The sequence below is a fragment of the Cygnus atratus genome, chromosome 2 (genome assembly GCF_013377495.2).
Source record: "Cygnus atratus isolate AKBS03 ecotype Queensland, Australia chromosome 2, CAtr_DNAZoo_HiC_assembly, whole genome shotgun sequence".
In the NCBI taxonomy this organism is placed as follows: domain Eukaryota; kingdom Metazoa; phylum Chordata; class Aves; order Anseriformes; family Anatidae; genus Cygnus; species Cygnus atratus.
In genome coordinates this window covers 139,536,826-139,555,478 of record NC_066363.1, presented here as the reverse complement: position 1 = coordinate 139,555,478, position 18,653 = coordinate 139,536,826, and the positions used below count along the sequence as shown (strand labels likewise).

Below are 18,653 nucleotides of genomic sequence, written 5' to 3'. Positions count from 1 at the left end.
AGCGACTGTAATGGTTTTCATGTGGTACTGAATCAAATGCTTTACTGAACTTCAAACGGACTGGCTTAGTTAGCACCTAGAAAATCTGCACAGGTCGCTGCTGCCACGCACACAGGTCTGCCAGCAGGAGGGGATCCTTCGAATGAAATCTCAGCAGCACCAGAGCACAGGCCAACAAGTCAGACACAACGCTGGAAACGAACGATCCAGGAGTCTGAGCCACAGACTGAGACAGCTGAAAAGAACAATGCAAAAGCAGGTGGCAGCCTCGCTTTGTTTCTGTTTGGGAAGCCCTGACCACGCGGCGAGCTTTTCATGTACTCAGCATCCACCGCCTGCTGTGAATTCTGATCCGCAGCAATTTTCTGTGAAAACACTGCTTCTGGGAAGGTCGTCCTGGGTGCAGAACAGGAAACCAGGCCTGCCACTTTAATCCACTTGTACAGCTGTAGTCTCCGCCGTATTTTGAAAACATAAAACATGCAGCAATTAATGCAAAAAGTAGATCATTGTTGTAGAGAAAAAGCAGCGTGGAAGATTTCTAAAGAGATATGTAAGACCTTCATGGAAAAAAAGCAATACTTCATTCCTAAGGACTTGTGGGAAACAGCTCTCATCTTTCACAGACGCATCTACTTTGTGATATTTTTGTTGGTATTTCTAAAATAATGTCTAAATGTCTAAAACAGTGATAACTTGACCAGTTATAGATTTTTGCTCTGCAGATATATATATATATATATATATATGTGCATCTTAATTCCTCTATTTGTTGATTTTTATTTACTTTGGGATACAGGCCAACCTTAGAGGCAAGAAAGCAAGAAAAACTTGCTTTTAAATAATATAAAAAAGCAAAACAATCTGAATTCTAAAGGATGGATGAAGCAGCTGGTAAGGAAGGAAGCTTTACCCACAACAGCCATTACTTCATGAACACTTCCTCCTTCCTTCAAATGCAAGATAGCCAAAAATATGAAAGGGCTGTCAACAAAACTAAGGATCTGATGTTTCTATGGGAGCCTCCTTCTGCACCTGCAGCCTCACACGAAGTCTCTCCTCCATTCCTCCAAAATCTCCACCCAAATCCCTGACATCTTAAAACGCTGACCTCTCTGACAAGAAGGTCATTGCCTGCTACAGTGCAGAAGCAACTTACCACTACTTACGGGCAACCTGTTGAGAGCTTGTGCCCTTCCCTCACAGGAGTCACTCAGAGCAGCCACAGCTGTACCCCACCACCCACTGCACTGCAGAAACCTTCACCCAGCTGGGTGAAGCTGGGGGCTGCCACAAGCACCGTTACTGCTCTGTAACCTCACAGGCAGTCAAGGACTCGCATTTGCTCTCTCCCTCCTTCACAGATGCTCCTGATAAGCAGGCACGTCTTCCTGTTGTCCCTCTGTCCTGGCGCCTTGCTCCCAGACTGCTGCAGGCAGTGCCCTGGGCGGTCTCCCTGCGGCTGAGGTGGCACTGGGGAAGGTCAGACAGGAACCAGACTGTGCAAACGGACGCTGACGAACTCATCGAGGGCACGTGGACGGACCAGAACTGCTCTTGCCAAACTGGTAAAGGAGCGGGAGGTGTTAGACACAAGGCACGGGTGGCAACCCCAGCGGGAGGCCTTCCCTTGCCCTCCAGAACTGCCAGACCTGTCGCTGGTGTCAGCGCTGGGTCAGACGTGTGGATCCCTCCTGCTCTCCCCGGCTCTGAATGCCCACGTTAGGCAGCTCCTCCTCAGCACCAGGAGGTGCTTAAAATCCTCAAGGCCACCTTCTCTTCTACCCATTCATCTCAGGATCTGTGGGCCACGTTAGCCTTCAGAGCACAGAGCTGGGTTTGTAGCTTCAGGCATTCTCCCCACAGATCCCCCCAGCTGGATTTCTAAGCCTTCCCTAAAATGGTGCACCTTCCCAGAGCGAGATGGGCTCAGGCCCTCTTGGAGCAGCTGCTTTTAATTTTGGCACGCGGGGTAAGCATGTGGAGAGTTTGGTCACCGGGTGCTTTGTGAACAGGAAAGGGGCAACCACTTCTGGCACTGAAGAAACGGGGCTGCGCAGGCCCGCTGGGGAACAGCGTGGGACGGATGTGGTTATTCTCTGAAAGAATTTGATCTGCCAGAAGTCTAAGCACAAGAAAGAGGGATTTATTTTTTTTTTTCCCCCCAGGAAGCTCTTTCATCACTTAAAGGGATGCAACGGAACAGATATATTTGGGAACAGGACATCTCTTCTGCCCTGCAGAGGCTGATTACCCAGGCCTGCCCCCTGCACCTCAGCAAGTTTTCACCCCCCAGTTATGGGCTGCTTACACAGCCCTTACACTCCCCTGAATACCTCCCCTTCTTCTAACAGTAAAGCAGAAAGGGAGCAGATCTCCATTCACCTCCACTGCGTAGTTCAGGAGAACAGGGCAGACATCTGTCTGCACCTTCTCCTCCAGCAAGTGAACTGCACCGTGGCTGCAGCAATCACAGCTGCACACAGCACACAAAAAAGGTCCACGAAAGCAAACAGCAAGGGGTGACGAAGTAACCACGCTTGCCTCAAAGGCTTGGAGAATCAACAGCCAGCACACAGCGAGAGGAAAATGCAGGAAGCCTCGTGGTGCAGACACTCCTACCCCCTCCTTCGGGATGGAGTAGAGGAGGCAAGAAATGACCCAGGAGTTGTTTGAGAAATCACAGATAATCATTGCGCTGCCACGCTGGAAGTAAAAGCAGTGACGCCTGACCACATCCCCAGCCCCACGCGCTTCTTTCCCGGACATTCATTTCTTGCGGTCATTATCGGGGAAGGCATCGACAACATCCTGCACCCACGTGTCACCCTCAGCATCACACCCACCTTGCAACGGGAACACCAAACCCACCTTCCACTTCCACCCACACACAGTAAGGGCACAGGCGCTGCACAGCCTCACGACCCACGGACAGTGGACAAAGAGCATCTCTCAGCTGCAAGAAGGTGCCTAAAACCCACCGTGGCCCCCTCAGAAGAAGGGAATCCAGATTAGGGAGGCTGGCATGAATCTGTTCTTTCACAGGTGTCCTCCTGGAGTAAGTAGGCTGCAGCCCCAGGACTAAGCCCACCAGCCTCCACCTGCAGTGCTTGGTGTAGCCAGTGACCATGCTTAGCAGGAGGGCATGGAAAAGGAGCTGGAGAAGCACAACGAGACCCAGAGACCTCCGGGGCTGGCACCAACTCCTGACCACCACACAGGGCACTGCGGAAAGGACAGAAGTCTTCAGGAGACCAACAAAATAATTTATTTTATCCACAAAATCAGCACATGGAGTTTATGAAAGTGTTGCTCAAGCTCCTACTACTGTGAGAGCTAATGACGACTTGAGTTACCTTGAAACATCTGAGAGCAAGTGCAGTAGAGTGCAAAACCAAAGAGCCCTGAATTTGCATGTTGTACAGTGACACAGATTTGTCTAATGCACACTTCTGACCTTTCAGCAAAAGCTTTTCCACAAGCAACAGTGATGCTCAAAACAGAATTATTCACGTCCAACTATTCTGTATTTCTGGAGACTTACCAGCACAGAAGTCATAGTGCTTTGTGTTTCCTTTGATCCATACGAAGCAGCTATAAGAAAACAGCTCAGCATTTGCAAACTTTGATCTAACATGGACGGATCTAGTTATTTTAACACAAATCTTTTACAACCACCTTGTTCCACTGAGCTAGAAAAGTTACCTTAGCCTGTACTAAATAATGACACACAGCATGCTATACTTAATACCTTTTTTTTTAATGCCTTCCATGTCAGTTACCACCAGTGATAATGGTAAGGAAACTGCACAAATGTTTCCAGCAAAATATGAATTACAGAGCCCCTCGTGCTTGTTCATACCTCTGCACCCTTTCTCCAGCTTAGGCTCTGAGGCAGCATCATGGAGAAAAAGCAATTCCAAGCAGATACCGCTGATAACGGCTTTCCTAATTGAAGCTGAGCTACTTTAAGAGATTTAGGCTTCCAGTTTCAAAGTACTAGTGGCTCGTGTACTGCAGCAAGCACTGCTCGTTTGAGGTAAGGGAGAGAGGCAGGATGCCTGTCTGTACAGGTTTCAGAAAATTCACACCTGTGCCATTTTGCAGAACATCCCACTAACAGCATTCTGCACTAAATAGGGCTTAAATTCCTCAACACTCCCAACCTACAGAAGGTGGAAAACTTCATCCTATTCCTCCTCCTGTGTGTGTAATATATCCAATATCAATATACGTACTGATTTAAGTTTGCCAGTTAACTGGTTTCCAGTTTTTGCAAGTATCTTCATATTGAATTAGTTGCTAATTTATACTTAGAGGCAAATTAAGTGATCATATTAAAAAAAATCATTGAATTTACAGAGGTAGAAAACCACAGAACTTTGGTATCGAGCTTCTGAAGGTACTTCTTAATCCACTTCAGATTGGTTTTGGTGGATGAAACTGACTAGTTCTTGAAAAACTTGAAACTTGACTGGTTCAGTTCACTGAACTCGCCACAAACATGTATTCAGACACAACAGATTAAGAAACATGAACAAAGGAAGTTATTACAGAGTAATATTCTCTGCTTTGCTTCAATAATGCTTCACGTTGACAACCCACTCCAGATAGTTGAAGAAATTGCACTCGAGTTAGAAGTGACTTGTTTTTGAGGATTGCCACGAGAGGGAGTTACACCTCTGGAAGTATGGTTGAAGGGGTGGCTTCATCACAGCTACATCCATCCATCTTCCTCACTAGACATACTCTAGGTCTTCAGAGCAAAAACACGAGCAGTGGTGCTGTTCAATTGCTTTGAGACAGACACTGCAAGTAGCTGCAAATAATTAGCTTCCACTGTCATGCAGGTGTTCAAATAACATACACAAAAAAGCTTCACACCCTTAAGTCATGTGGTTGTACTTTCCAAAAATCTCCATTTGTTGCATAAACAAAGCTAATCCAAACAAACAAAACTTGAATAGTTTGAATTCAGTCCGCAGAGTCAAAAATTCAATTAAAAAATAAGGCGGGTGGGGAGGGAGCAAATTACGAGCTTTCTGTTGCAAAAAATAAGAGCCAAGGAGGACTACCACCATTAGCATGGCCTCTGTTACAGGGGTTCTAAGACTGAATAAGCCCTTCTTCCTGCTCTAATCAGTTCAGCGTTCTGGTTTATTGCATAACACCATGAAGAGCTGATACATGAGGCAGAAATAATACCACGAATCAGCTTGGCGATCCAATTGATTTCCAGGAGGAAAACCACCACGTGAGACTGTGGCTCCCCGTCATTCTCACCTGGAGGATTACTATGAAGGCATCGAAATGCCAATTTAACACCTTTCCAGACAGGAGAGAAACTCTACAGAAGCCATCATACTCCATCAGATGGAAATCACAGCTCTTCTGGCCATACAAGACTCCCCACTGGGGAACACACCCGTTGAGCCTCAACAGTGGGCTAGAGCAGACTTCACAAAGTTTTGGAGAGGTAACTTCACACCCAGATGAGGCTTATCCCCTTGACTGACTATTCTTTGCTCTTTCAGGGAGTAAGCATGACGAATAAATTACGAAAATAAGTTTCCAGAGGGTATAGGAACAGAAAACAGGATTAATATGAAGCCGCTTCCTGCACAAAATACTTGAGATTTCTTGAAGAAGTCTCCACCATATGCCCTTGGATCGCACGATTAAGCAGCTTGCTCAAAGTCAGTTAAGATAAAGTAAGGAAAATATTACAAGCGTCGGTCTCATAACCCAGTGTTTACGTTTTAAGACCATGCCCAGCCTTGAGAACAAGCTGTGGGGAGGGGAAAGAGAAATGGAATTAAAAAACAAAGCCTTTGAGCATTCCTACTGAGGATCAAAAGAAAAAAAGTTTTAACCAACATACCATTAAAATTCTTTCTTTGGTACAAACGGAGTTTGGACTACCAATTACAGAAAAATTCAAGCTCTTAAAACACAAGTCTCCTTCATCTCCCAACCTGCTGCTTCTTTATGGCGGTAAAACGAAGTTAAACAACAGTCCCGAAGTCCAACAGCTCCTCCTCTGCTGCAAGTCCCCTGAAAAGCAGAACCTTTGACACTCCTGGGAAGTCTCCCTGCTGCAATCAACCATGACAAACCACACTGGTGCTGTTACTGACTACCACGTAGAATCACTTCAGAGGGCATAAGCTACTGGTATGCATTGGTCTCAGGAGAGAGGCCCACCAAAGAACTGTGCTAAGCTTACCATACAACTCCAACTAAACTGCTAGCGCCAGATACAACACAAGTTACACAAGGGGGGAAAACTTCCTTATGCTTTCATCAGTGAGGCAGTCTGAAAAAGTTGGTTTGGCCAACCAGTACTGTCCAACTGCAAACAGAGGAAGGCAGATCAGGTAGCTCAGAAACGTCCATACAGCACAGGAGTAGTGAGGTTAGTAAAGTACCAAATTAGAGGCCAGACCGAAGCAGTGACAGGACACTAGGAAGTACTAGGACGCTAGGTCAAACCCTAGTGCTGTTCCAAAAAGACCCCCGTCAGCTGGCTGAGTAGCGATCAGCCACCGTAGGAGCCAGAAATGATTATAAAAAGACAGGATGGAGAAAAGGGAACAACAACATTTCTTGCTACCATGTCGTTTTTATAGAGAGTGCTAAATAAAAACAGATAAGTCATGAACCTTCTCCAGGAGAAACTAGGCGTAACTTACTGACGATACAGGAAAGTCACAGCAAACAAAAGTGACGGTGGTCTCTGCTGTAACAGCAGCGTTCCTGGAAGCCATGAGCACTGACAGAAGCTACCTGCCAAGTAGGAACCACCTGCATGCCTGACAAGATAAAATGGCAGGCGCTGTAGAAAGAGAGCATTCCAGACAAAGCATGACTGGAGAGAGAGAGCGCTTTCCAATTTAAAAGCGCACAACTTATCTGAGATCTGTGGCTGAACTGAATTGCTCACATATAGAGCTCTTAACATTTGATACCAGAATTTTCCATGTATCTACGTGGGGCTGGCAAATACAATGCGAGCCTCTGCCCTTCCAGACTGGCAGCTAGAGGCCAAAATGGTAATCCTAAGTATCCCAAACAGCACTAAACAAATGCTTTGGCAATTGAACCAAGCTCCTTCTCCAAGCTCAGTAATGCATATGCAAATAAGATTTTAGTAGTAGTACTAGCAGCAGCCTTCCCCAATACTATCTTCAATTTTTTTTAAACCAGAAGCTTCTGAATTTTAATCTCACTTCTGTTTCACTCTCTGCACAGCACAAGACTTTGAGCTTTTCAAGACCTGTGTTAAGGTGCTCCCCCTCCTCTTACTACTGAAAAGCTATTATTAAAACAGGTTTAAAACTTGTTTTACAAGCCTCTCACCCAGAGAGGCTTTCGCCCTCTGTAGCTACTGTAACCGGCAAAGCTCTTCCACAAGGTGGCATGCTCTCAAGGGAGCCATGTTGCAGGCAGTTCAGGTAGCAAAGCATTTGTTTTCAGTTGGAAAAAAAAAAACAAAACAGAGGAAAGTTTCTCTCAGTCGGGAGTTTCAGCGTTCAGTCAAGTGACAGCAGAACGCAAAAACCACAGTGGAGAGCAAGGCTATGAATAAGTTTAGGTACCTGTTCTTAATAGATGGAAGAAAAGAAAAAAAAATAACAGTGACTTCTAAACATTATTTTCGCACCACCTGAGTTCAGGTGGGCCAGGATTATCACCAGAACATCACAGGCTATGTTCCTTGAAAATCTCAAGAACTGCTTTATGCATTAGTGAGGTATGTGGGCTTATGTACGATCTGTTGAAGAGCTCTAACAGCCACATCGGTGTGCTACACCAATTCCTCTTCCAGTCTGATACAGAATCCAAGGGACATGTGTCTATAGCTCCCTTACGCACCGCTTACACAGCCACGGAGCAATAGTGCAGTCCAGAAAGCTTCAAAGAAGTGTTATCTAGTCAGCTTATCTCCCTTGTCGTTTAGTGCAACAGATATCACTACTCAGAGGACAAAAAGGATGTATTTCACACTGTTTACATTTACGCGCTACCTCAGGGCTGGGATAACTCACCTCCATTTGGAGAGCAGCAGTGTCCTGATCGTAGTGCCCCATGATATTTGGGAAAAAAGTCATATTGTAAGGCATTCTTGAACACCTGGAGATGGTAATCGGCTCGCACGTGAACAGGCTGTGCCCTCGCACCAGAGCCAGGAGCGAGGCGCAGGTCACGGCGGCCACGAGCGCTCCCATTTTGCCGAGATCCCCGCTAGCGGCGCATAGCTTCGCCCAGCGTCACGCGGGCTGGCCTCTCCCCAAAACACGCATCTTCCTCTTCTCCTTCCCCAGGGACGCAGGTTGCAGAGGCGGGCAGGTCGACCATCAGACGCCTCGCTTTCGCTGTTTCCCCATTTTCCGGCGTCTTTCCCCAAATCCCTCCTTCCTCGGACCTGCGAACACAGGAAGAGCCGAGGCAGGGCGCTCAGCGGCCGCCGCACCGAGGCCGCCGCGCTCGGCCTCCGCGCAGCCCTGCGGCCGGTGCGGGGCTGCCGGGAGGGGACGGGAGCGGGGCGAGGAGGGGAGGGAAGGGGAGAGGAGGGGAGACGAGGCCGTCGCGGCCCGCACCTACCCCGCCGGGCCGCTCCCCGCTGCTCCCAGCGCCCCGGCTCGGCGCTTGGTTCCCAGCCCCGCCCTAGGAAGCGGCGCCCGCAGGGGCGGGCGGGGAGCGGGGCCGGGAGGGCGGCCCAGGAGCCGGGGCTCGCCGAGCGCAGCCTCGGCGCCGCAGCCCCGACACACCCGGGCCAAGCCCCCGGCGCCCCCTCCTTCCTCCTCCGCCTCATCCTCTTCCTCCACAGGGCTCCGCCTGGCCATGGCCGCCGCACCAGTACTGCCCCAGCACCACCACCACCTCGCCCGCTCCCCGCCGCCATGGCCGCCGGCGGCACGGGCAGGATGTGGCGGCGGGGCCGCTCCCGTCATACTTGGCATGGCGGCGCCGCACCGGGGCTGCCTTTCCCTGAGGAGGCGCGGGGGAGAGGAGACACGGGGAGCCTGAGTGGGGTGACATAAAGGGGAGGTGGTGTGGGGCGTTTGGGACGCGGCGATGAGAGCAAGGGGGTAACGTGCAGATAGAGGCGGAGCAGCTGGCTGGGGGCGTTCATGCCCTCATGTCCTCGCTGCCTTCATGCCCTCCCGTCTCCAGGTCCTCGCTGCCTTCATGCCCCTCATGGCCCCATGCCCCTCATGTCTCCTGGAACCCGAGCTCAGGCACCACCATGTCCTCTGCCACGCTGAGACCCCATCCAACAACAAAACCCCGTTCGGAAGCAGCCAGGCTTGGCCCAGGTGTAGGAGTGCTGCGCGCCCCTCGGCTCTGCACAGAGCCACCTGAGGAACGGGAAGCGCCGGATGCCGAGACATGCAAACCAGCTCTAGGAACGGTCTGAGGGTGTTCAGGCAGCGCTGCACCTCTGCTCGTCTGCCCCAAGGGAGTCTGTGCAGTCAGGCCTCCTTACCCAGGATCCAGGTAGTCCGTCCGTGGATGGTGGCGAGCGTCAAGCTGCACGTTGCCTATTCAGAGGACCGCAAAAGCTCTCCGTGCAGATCTTTTGTGTGTAAGCTCCTATAGAAATATACATGACCACAAAACCCCTCCTGAGTCTTTTACATGAAACTATCTTAGCACCTGTATGAATCACGAGAAGGGTTGTACCTACCTGCCGCAGATCCAAATAGCTCAGCCATTTGAGCAAATGGAGTAACTTGATAGCAGTAATGGAATTCAATTTGCTATACAAACAAGCAGCCAAATGGCAAGGTGACTAACATTTTCCCAGCAGGTTTCACAGATGGTATTAATGAAACCTTGTTATGTGCAGGTTGTGGAAGTTAATGTGCTACAGCGTACAAAGACCTGTGTTATCCTCTGTCGTCATTCCAGTTCTCATCCTCCAGCTGGCTTCAGGTCTCTCTTAGAAGCTCCTTCCTGTTCTAGAAATACCACATTTTTCTTTTCATGAGTGCTGAGAGGCTGCACACGGTGTGGGTCTGGCAGTGAGAGCGCCAGGAGCACACAGGTGTCTCCCCAGTCAGCTTCTGCTGACATCCCGGGACAGTTCTTACTCAGCTCTCGATGAAATTGCTGAGCTGCTCTCTGCTCTGGGAACACCATCAGTTCCTCGAATGTACCCAAACTTTGCAGAGACTGGTTGTGTTCAGTGCAGATTCAAACTCCAGCAACTTTCTACTGACTTTCCTTTCTAGTTTCATTGACTAAACCTGGAGGCATTTTCACGAAACAGGAACAGAATTACCCTGGACAATCTGTACAGAGTGAACACTCTTTGCTTCCTCATATGTAGGGTTGACAAATTCTCAGAGAAGCTTCTGTTGCAATTTTAATACAGGAAAAATGGCATATCTTACATGATTTTCATGAAAGCTTAAAAAGAAATTTTGCTGAAACAGAAAAAATCTAAGGTTTGGGAATTTCAGTCAAACATGGAAGTTTGTCAAAGTAACAAGCATCTCAAAATAAAGTATTGTGAAGAGCTCAGCAGCCTTAGCTCTGCTGGTGTCACACTGTGTAAATATAGCATTATATGAAGTGATGCCTTAGTTCCTTCTATCAGAATGCATTTGCATACATAAATTAAATCTCTAAAACACGCGTATGTCTAAATAACATTGTTTTCCTTCCTTAAAGACTCTCCTGTTTTTGTTAGATGACTGGAAAAGGCAGAGAAAAGGAAGGATGAGCCCTGTCTTCAATCACACTATTAATATATTTTGCTTCCTCTCAACCTAGTTGCTAAGCAAGTTATTCCTGAGGCTGGTTCTCAGAGCCATGATCTAAATATATTTGTTTCTGGCTATATAAAGGTCTCGACTAACCAGAGTGAGGAATGTGAGCACTCTCACTGGTATCCAGCAAGGCACTTTTAAGTATGATTAAGTGTTTTAAGCATGTACTCAAATGTATTGCTGATTAGGGATGCAACTACTCAGATGTGTAAGTACTTCGCTCACCTGGCACTGGAAATATTGTTAACATTTCAGTTAATGTAATATTAATTTTCTGACCTTTGTCTGGCACCACTTCAAACAATTATAGTATAGCAATGTTCACTACAAAGAGTCTAAATGATTTAGAGCCTTGTTCAAATCTCAGGTCATCTTCAGATGCCTTTCAACACATTCAGCACAGGGTGTTCAGCAGCGGCGGCCAGCAGCTCCCCTCGAAGCTCTGCTGACTGCCACCACCTGCATGACGGTTGCGATGGAACAGGTCACGTACCATCACCTCAGTGCCCATGCTCCATCCATCTGGCTGGAACCCATCCTCATCAGAAATGTTAACAACCTGCCTGGGCTATGAACTGAAGAACCCTTTTCTCCTTCAACTGTTTGTGTGGATGTCCCTCCCAGAAAGGTGAAAAACAACGTGACCACATTTGCTTGCTGTGTGAACGTTAGTGCACCCTGTGCTCACGCACTAGGGAGGAAGGCTCCAAGATGTACATTGGCTTGAGCTTTCTCCTGTTGGCACATCTAAGAGCTTCATAACTGAATTATATTGTTGGAACATTATACCAAAGTTTGACTTAATATAATTTAAATATTACAGATTTGCCAGTTACACAGTTTGATGTTGGCTGGTTCACTTATAAGGTTCATGATGTTCTTATTATTCTGTATTTAAAACATATTATTCATAATTTGGTGAAATTTAGGAGGAGTAAATAGCCAGTAGATGGCACCAATAAATCCCGTTGTGAGACTTAAAATTAAAATCTTTTTTCTCAAATGTGCTTGGAAATGAAAAAAAATGGCACAAGACAATATTATTAAGACAATTTATTCTAGTGAATTTACAGTAATAGGTTAAATGTTTCAGTTTATAAACAGAATGTGTTTTTAAGTCAAAATTTTACCATTTAATTCAACACAAACTCATGAGAAGGGCTTAGAAAGAGCACATAGGTGTTTTGCAGCAATTTTGCAGTTCTTCAGTAAACCCCGTCTTTGATCAATTAATGCCTTCTGAGCACTTCTCCAATCTCATGCAGCTGTGTCAGCTTAAACCTTTCTTTATAATACATTTTTTCCGTAAAGTTTTTAAACTGTAACCCCCTGCAACAGCAGTGAAAACTGGAAAAGGAAGTATATTTAGAAAGCCAGAAGGTTTTGCACTGCCACGTGCTAATCGCTCTGGTGGGTTCTTGCAGCCCATGTCATCTTCTTCCCCAAACAAGGTATGACCTATTTAGACTTTAGTCCTTGAAAACATTATGGCTGTGTGGTTTGTGGCACCCACACAGGCCACACATAAGATGTTGATTTCCTTTACGATAGAAGGATCTCATCTTTCATTTGTCTGTAAATGACAACACTGTGCCTTCACAGGGTTGCTTTAATAAAACAGTGATTATGCTAATGCTATTCCTTTCCCATCAGGTTACCTCGCCTAGGCTCGGATACTGAGCACCATGTAAAGTTAACAGGAAATATGTCTATAAAGGGTATTTTTTTCTAAGAATGATCAAGGAAATTTCATTCCTTGTGGACTTTTAGCAGACTTCACTCCTGATAAACCTGCAACCGATCTTCTTGGGTGACAATAACAAAGAGCAGCAACAGTGGGTGTTTTCCCATTGGGGCTCCTCTTATCTTGTTCTTTCTGTGGCTCTGTACTTACTTTGGACAATGTCACAAAGGCTGAGGGAAAGGAAATCTGTGTTACAGGGCATGAGTCATTTCCAGTGGAAAGGGCTGATAGGAACCAAGCACTCGCAGTGGACAGGCAAGGCAGCAATGATGCTGACTGCAAAATAGCAAATACTGACTTAGGGTATGCTGTAGTGTTGTTCTTTGTTTCCTCAAAAAAAAATGATGCATTAAGGAGAGGGATTCTGTCAGGGAGTATAGTGATAACGAATGAGCTTTAAACTAAAGAGGGTAAATTTAGATTAGGTATTTGGAAGGAATTCTTCACTCAGAGGGCGGTGAGGCCCTGGCACAGGCTGCCCAGAGAAGCTGTGGATGCCCCATCCCTGGAGGTGCTCAAGGCCAGGCTGGATGGGGCTTTGGGCAACCTGGTCTGGTGGGAGGTGTCCCTGCCCATGGCAGGGGGCTGGAACTGGATGGGCTTTAAGGTCCCTTCCAACCCAAACCATTCTGTGATTCTATGATTAACTTTAGTTGAACTGTTCCTATTTATATGATGTGCAAATCACAGAATCACAGAATTGTAGGGGCTGGAAGGGACCTCAAGAGATCATCGGGTCCACCCCCCCCTGCCAAAGCAGGTTCCTTAGAGCAGGCTGCCCAGGTAGGCGTCCAGATGGGCCTTGAATATCTCCAGAGAAGGAGACTCCACAACCTCCCTGGGCAGCCTGTGCCAGTGCTCTGTCACCCTCACCGTGAAGAAGTTATTTCACATGTTGGTGCAGAACTTCCTGTGATCCATTTTTTGGCCACTGTCCCTTGTCCTATCCCCACAAACCACTGAAAAGAGGTTGGCCAAATCCCTCTGTCTCCCACACTTAAGATATTTGTAAACACTGATAGGATCCCTCTCAGTCTTTTCTTCTCAAGGCTGAATATCAAATATCAAAGCAGAATTGACTTCACGCAGATTTCAAACGCTGCTTTTTAGGTCGGTAGTTTAAGATATTTTTTGAAACATGAAAATGCCAGAGATACAACAAAACGAGTTTTTGGAGTTCAGGCACTAACTGCTATAAGGTGATTCTGAAGGCAATCAGCATGTTAAAAGCAAACTAAGGAGCATCCACAGCATCATGCCAGGGTATAGGTAATTAAACCTATCCCATACGCAGCTGATGCATATTGTCTTCCCATCATAACAACACAGTTCTACAGTGACTTCCTAAGTTCTAGGGAACTACATAGCAGAATAACCTATAAAAATAATAATAATAAAAACCTGTCTGTAAATATACCCTTCTGACATCTCCCAGTTAGATTTCTGGAGTGGCAGATTGACTATCTGGTTAACTGTGAAGGAAGAAGTAAAGATAGGAAATACAATGTTTTTGTTTTTGTTGGTTCACAATCTAATATTTATTTTTAATAGCATTCCTTTGAAATTCTGTGGGATAAAGCTTTTATTAATGTATAAAAATTAGGTAGAAAGTATGGAGGTCACTGTATCCATTATCTTTATGTATAGAACAGCAAGTTGTTTTCAGTCAAAATCTGTTGTTTTCTGTCACTGTTCAGATCTATTTATAACAAATAAATTATTTGAATCTTATATTTGAATCTTTAATACTCAGAAATAACAAATGGATGTGCTTTTCCACAGGTGCTCCTGAGCTATTACAAAATTGAAACAACATGCAGAATACTAAGTATATTTTCAGCTGAGACATACAGTTCTGCCTGAGATCAATGCAGAACACAAAAATGAGTCACACTTTAGATCTTAGGGAAACTGTAACCACATAACAACTAATTCGTTGGGTTAATAAAATCTGGTGCACTCCAGGACTTGTGTCAGCATTACTGTTCTAAACTAGGATTTGCAAAGTATGCTTATGGAACCAGTTATACCATGTTGCGGGAGATAGTGCTGGCCACTGTTAACACTTACAAATTATATAAACCTCATTTTCTCAGTCTCCTTCTGCATCTTTTCATCCTTGCTGTATCAACCACTATATCATTAGTCAATGTCTAGAAATGAAGCCTTTCCATCCAACAGTTTGCAGTCAAAAAGGTTATAGAGCCATCTCTGTGAGTGTGAAATCATTTCAAATGCAAATTATGACAGAAAAAGGAAATGTGAAATATCCTGAAACAAATTTAAAAATATATATATACAAAGCCAATAATGAATGAGAAAATAAGGGCTCTAGGATGTGACTGTAATAACCTTAGTAAATCTTGAACAGGAAAAAAAAAAAACTGATTCATTAGTTGATTCTAAGCACAAAAGTACAGTTGCTCAAATATACTTAGTTAACATTCAAATTTGTCTTCCCACCTGGCATAGAAGGTAATTCAGCAGTTCTCTGATATTGTCAGCTATGACTGACAGATGATTTGAGAAAAGGTGAGTCTGAGAACGGGCTAACCACTACTTAGTTATGTATTTTTACATTATTTTTGTAACAAAGTGTACTTGGTTCCATGTTTGTGCCTTCATTTTCTTTCTGGGACTTTTCTGCTACGTACCTGGATATGCTCAACTTCAAGAGGTAGAAGGCCAAAAAGTAAAGCATCAAATAACAAGGGAAGACCAGAAGGAAAGGTTGAAGGAACAGAGGTCAGGCTTCTCTGAGGCAGAAGGATCAGATGCGGAGGAGAAAGGCCAGAAGGCTCTTCTCTGAGCAGGGCAGGCACAGGAGTCTGGGCAAGAGTTTGCTTGCTGGACAGGGATGGAACATACAAAGCTCAGCTCTGGGCTAAGCGAAGGATCTTGTGATGCATCCAGAATGGCAAAACAAAGCAAAAATGTAGCATATAGACCATCAAAAAAAAAAAACAATCCTGAGATGCAAAGTAGGATTTATGCATGCCCATGACACAGGTATCCTAATCTCCTCTTCTCAGAGCACTAGTTCATGAAGGCCTGTGGTCTTGGAAAAAAGTGGAAAAATGGCTCAGAAGTATCCATAAAGCTTTCCCTCCTACAAGAGAAAAATGGAGGTCACTCATACCATCATCTCTGGGATCCTAAATAGCTTCTCTGAAAGAAGAAACGTAGAAAAAAAGAAGAAACAAAGAGAAACTTAGGAATCACAGGAGACTTCTCTTGCCTTCCTTGTCAGCAGCAGCCTTATCGTCAGGGTTGTCTTTGTCCTCAGAGGACCCAAACTGCCCTTGTATGATAGGGATGCCCATGTTTCCTTCTGTGAAGGCACTCATGGACATAGGTTTGATGTCCCTGTCTGACAACAGAACATATAGCTCAGATCCTCACAATAGCAGAGGACAATGCCTTAGCAATAGCTAAGTGTTCATTATTGGTGTTAACTGTCTTGCAAGTCTGCCTCAGAGCCTTTATTTAAGTCTTCTATTGCTCTAAGTTCCCGTTATACCTATGGTGGGCCATTTGAGCACAAATGACATGGTGAGTCACCAAGTGCCACCAGTGGTCACCCCATGCTATGATCCTTTACTCAAACTTTCAAGCAGTTTAAGGACCATCTGAGAGGTTCAACTGGTATCATGATATGCTAGAAGTGCAGATTTTCCTAGAACAGTTTTTTTAGGATTGCATTAGGGCTAAGTCTGTGATGAGGTTCTGTGTCTGACCCAACTCCTCAGTGGAACCATGCTGTAGGACTGACGACTTTCAGAGTGAAAAGTGGAAGTAAGCAAAACAACCTAGATGGAGAGGCCGATCACGGCTGGTAGCTGATACAGGCCTAAAAATGCTGACAGCACTCAAGGGATTAGGCCAACCTAGCAGTCCAATTCTCTAAGAAGGGGAGCAAGGGATATCCAGGGGGTGTAGAACTGTTTATAGAGGTTAGAAAAATAATGGAAATTCCATACCAAAAGTGCCATAAGGCAGCTCCTAGGTCCTTTTCAAAATGCCTATAAAACAAAATGGATAGACAAGACCACATTCAGTTTAACTCGCCCAACCCCATTTCTGCTGGAAGTGCAACTGGACTAATGTATCTATGATTTTTCGGTCTGGTCCTTCGATGCATAAGTCCGGCTTTACTGTCTCTTCAAATGTCGTTACAGCCAGCATGGATTAAGAACTGAAAAGAAGTATCTAGGAGCTTAATTCTTCACCGCTCAAGAGCAGTAATTTGCTCCTGAACAAAGGGACAGAAAATAAATTCATATCGCTAATAACAGAAGAAGATAATGTTTTGTTTCTATTCTCCAATTTGCACTTGCATTATCCTAACATGTGCCTCATTATACTTTGCACCAAAGTAATTCAACTTCTTTTGCAAAACTCAGGTGAAGCAACTGTCATATAAAAAACTCACATAAACAAGTGCCACGGAGTAATTTATATTAAAAATAGTTACTACTCTTTTCAATAGAGGACAAAGAACAATTTCTGTTATCATATCAAAAGTTATAATGTATTCATTGATTTACACTGATATAACCAGCATTAGGATTTAATCCAATGGGCTGACATTTCCATAATTCCATAATTCATATGTTTTCCTCTTTCTATTTTCCTCTTTGTACGTGTTTTGGCAAGATACGTGTTTCTGCATCTCTGCCAGTTCCATTGCGTTATGCCTTTAACCACTAGCAAATCCAAGGTTTCTACATTCCTGGGAGTAAAGAAAATAATTCAGCTAAGCTTTTGTGCTAGCTCTATGGGAATTGTGTGAGTGAAATTGTCAAAAGCCAGGAAAGAATTCTCAGATTTCTACTGATTTGGAAGGACCTAAAGCGTGTTCAGGAACTGGGGAGGGGAAGATGAAGGGGAAGGGGAAGGGGAAGGGGAAGGGGAAGGGGAAGGGGAAGGGGAAGGGGAAGGGGAAGGGGAAGGGGAAGGGGAAGGGGAAGGGGAAGATGAAGGGGAAGGGAAGGGAAGGGAAGGGAAGGGAAGGGAAGGGAAGGGAAGGGAAGGGAAGGGAAGGGAAGGGAAGGGAAGGGAAGGGAAGGGAAGGGAAGGGAAGGGAAGGGAAGGGAAGGGAAGGGAAGGGAAGGGAAGGGAAGGGAAGGGAAGGGAAGGGAAGGGAAGGGAAGGGAAGGGAAATCTGGAGCTTTCTACCTTCAAACTAATTCACAGTAAAACAGCATGGTTTCAACAGGATTATAGGCTACCATGGGAGAACAGCAGCAGCAAAATACATGTTGTATGGATAAAGAAAGAGACAGTTTTCACTTGTAAACAAGCACAAAAGTAATTTATTTTTATATTATATAAAATTATATAAACAAAAACTGTGAAATATATAAAAAAAACACTGATTTTCACCCACAGTTAAGTCACCTTTTACAACATTGGCTATATAAAAGGATTCATGAGAGTGTAGTATATACTCATTTTAAAGCCTTTGTGGTAAAAAAGTAGGCAGGGTGGTATGCAATGGTCTTAGTGTAAGTGAAAACTAGTGTCACTTGAATAAAAACTTACCTCTGATAGGTGCAAACCAAAGTAGTCAGTCAGTGGAGGGAGAAAGATGCTGTGTAGGCCTATCCCCACTGAGTTTTCAACTGATTTTTTAGATATATAGGAGAAAATCATAGAGTAGATACGATTTATGCTAAATTGCACTGGTATGGCTAAGCAAAGCTTGAACCTGTCTGCCATGTGAAGAAGGCAATCATTATTTCAGCCTCAGAGATGTTCCAAATACCCAGCTGGAGTAGAAAATGCGATTACTTTTCTGGGAGTCTGACAGGCAGCCCGAGAGCAGTGTCAAGATACGTGTATTTATTGCCAAAAGGCTGGTCACTTGGGCTTGCTCAAGCATATCTCCAACAAGTTTTTGAGAGAACAGAAATTTATTTAAGAATTCAGCGCTGACTGTTAAAGTATGTGGAGTAAATGCCATTTGAATTCAAAGAGAAACAGTTCAAAGAACTGAGCAGCCAGGTCAGGATATCCTGGGCTAATAAGAAAAGATCATTAATTTACCACTGGAGAGTCCCAAAAGGTGGTGGTAAATGAAGTGCTCAGGAACCAGCAGTATCTCCTCTTAGAGAGCTGCTTTCCACCTG

At 45.2% G+C, this 18,653-nt stretch overlaps 1 protein-coding gene across 1 annotated transcript in view; it reads right to left on the bottom strand.

The window, feature by feature from the left end:
* The window catches only part of FZD6 (frizzled class receptor 6), a 28,526-nt gene extending 19,776 nt beyond the window's left edge, over window positions 1-8,750 (bottom strand). The window contains exons 1-2 of the mRNA XM_035546163.1: window positions 8,605-8,750; window positions 8,049-8,425 (exon numbers count right to left, since the gene is read on the bottom strand). Coding sequence (XP_035402056.1) covers window positions 8,049-8,228 — 180 coding nt within the window. The 5' untranslated portion in view covers window positions 8,229-8,425; window positions 8,605-8,750. The remainder of the gene's footprint in view (window positions 1-8,048; window positions 8,426-8,604) is intronic.
* Between the last annotated feature and the right edge of the window lie 9,903 nt (window positions 8,751-18,653).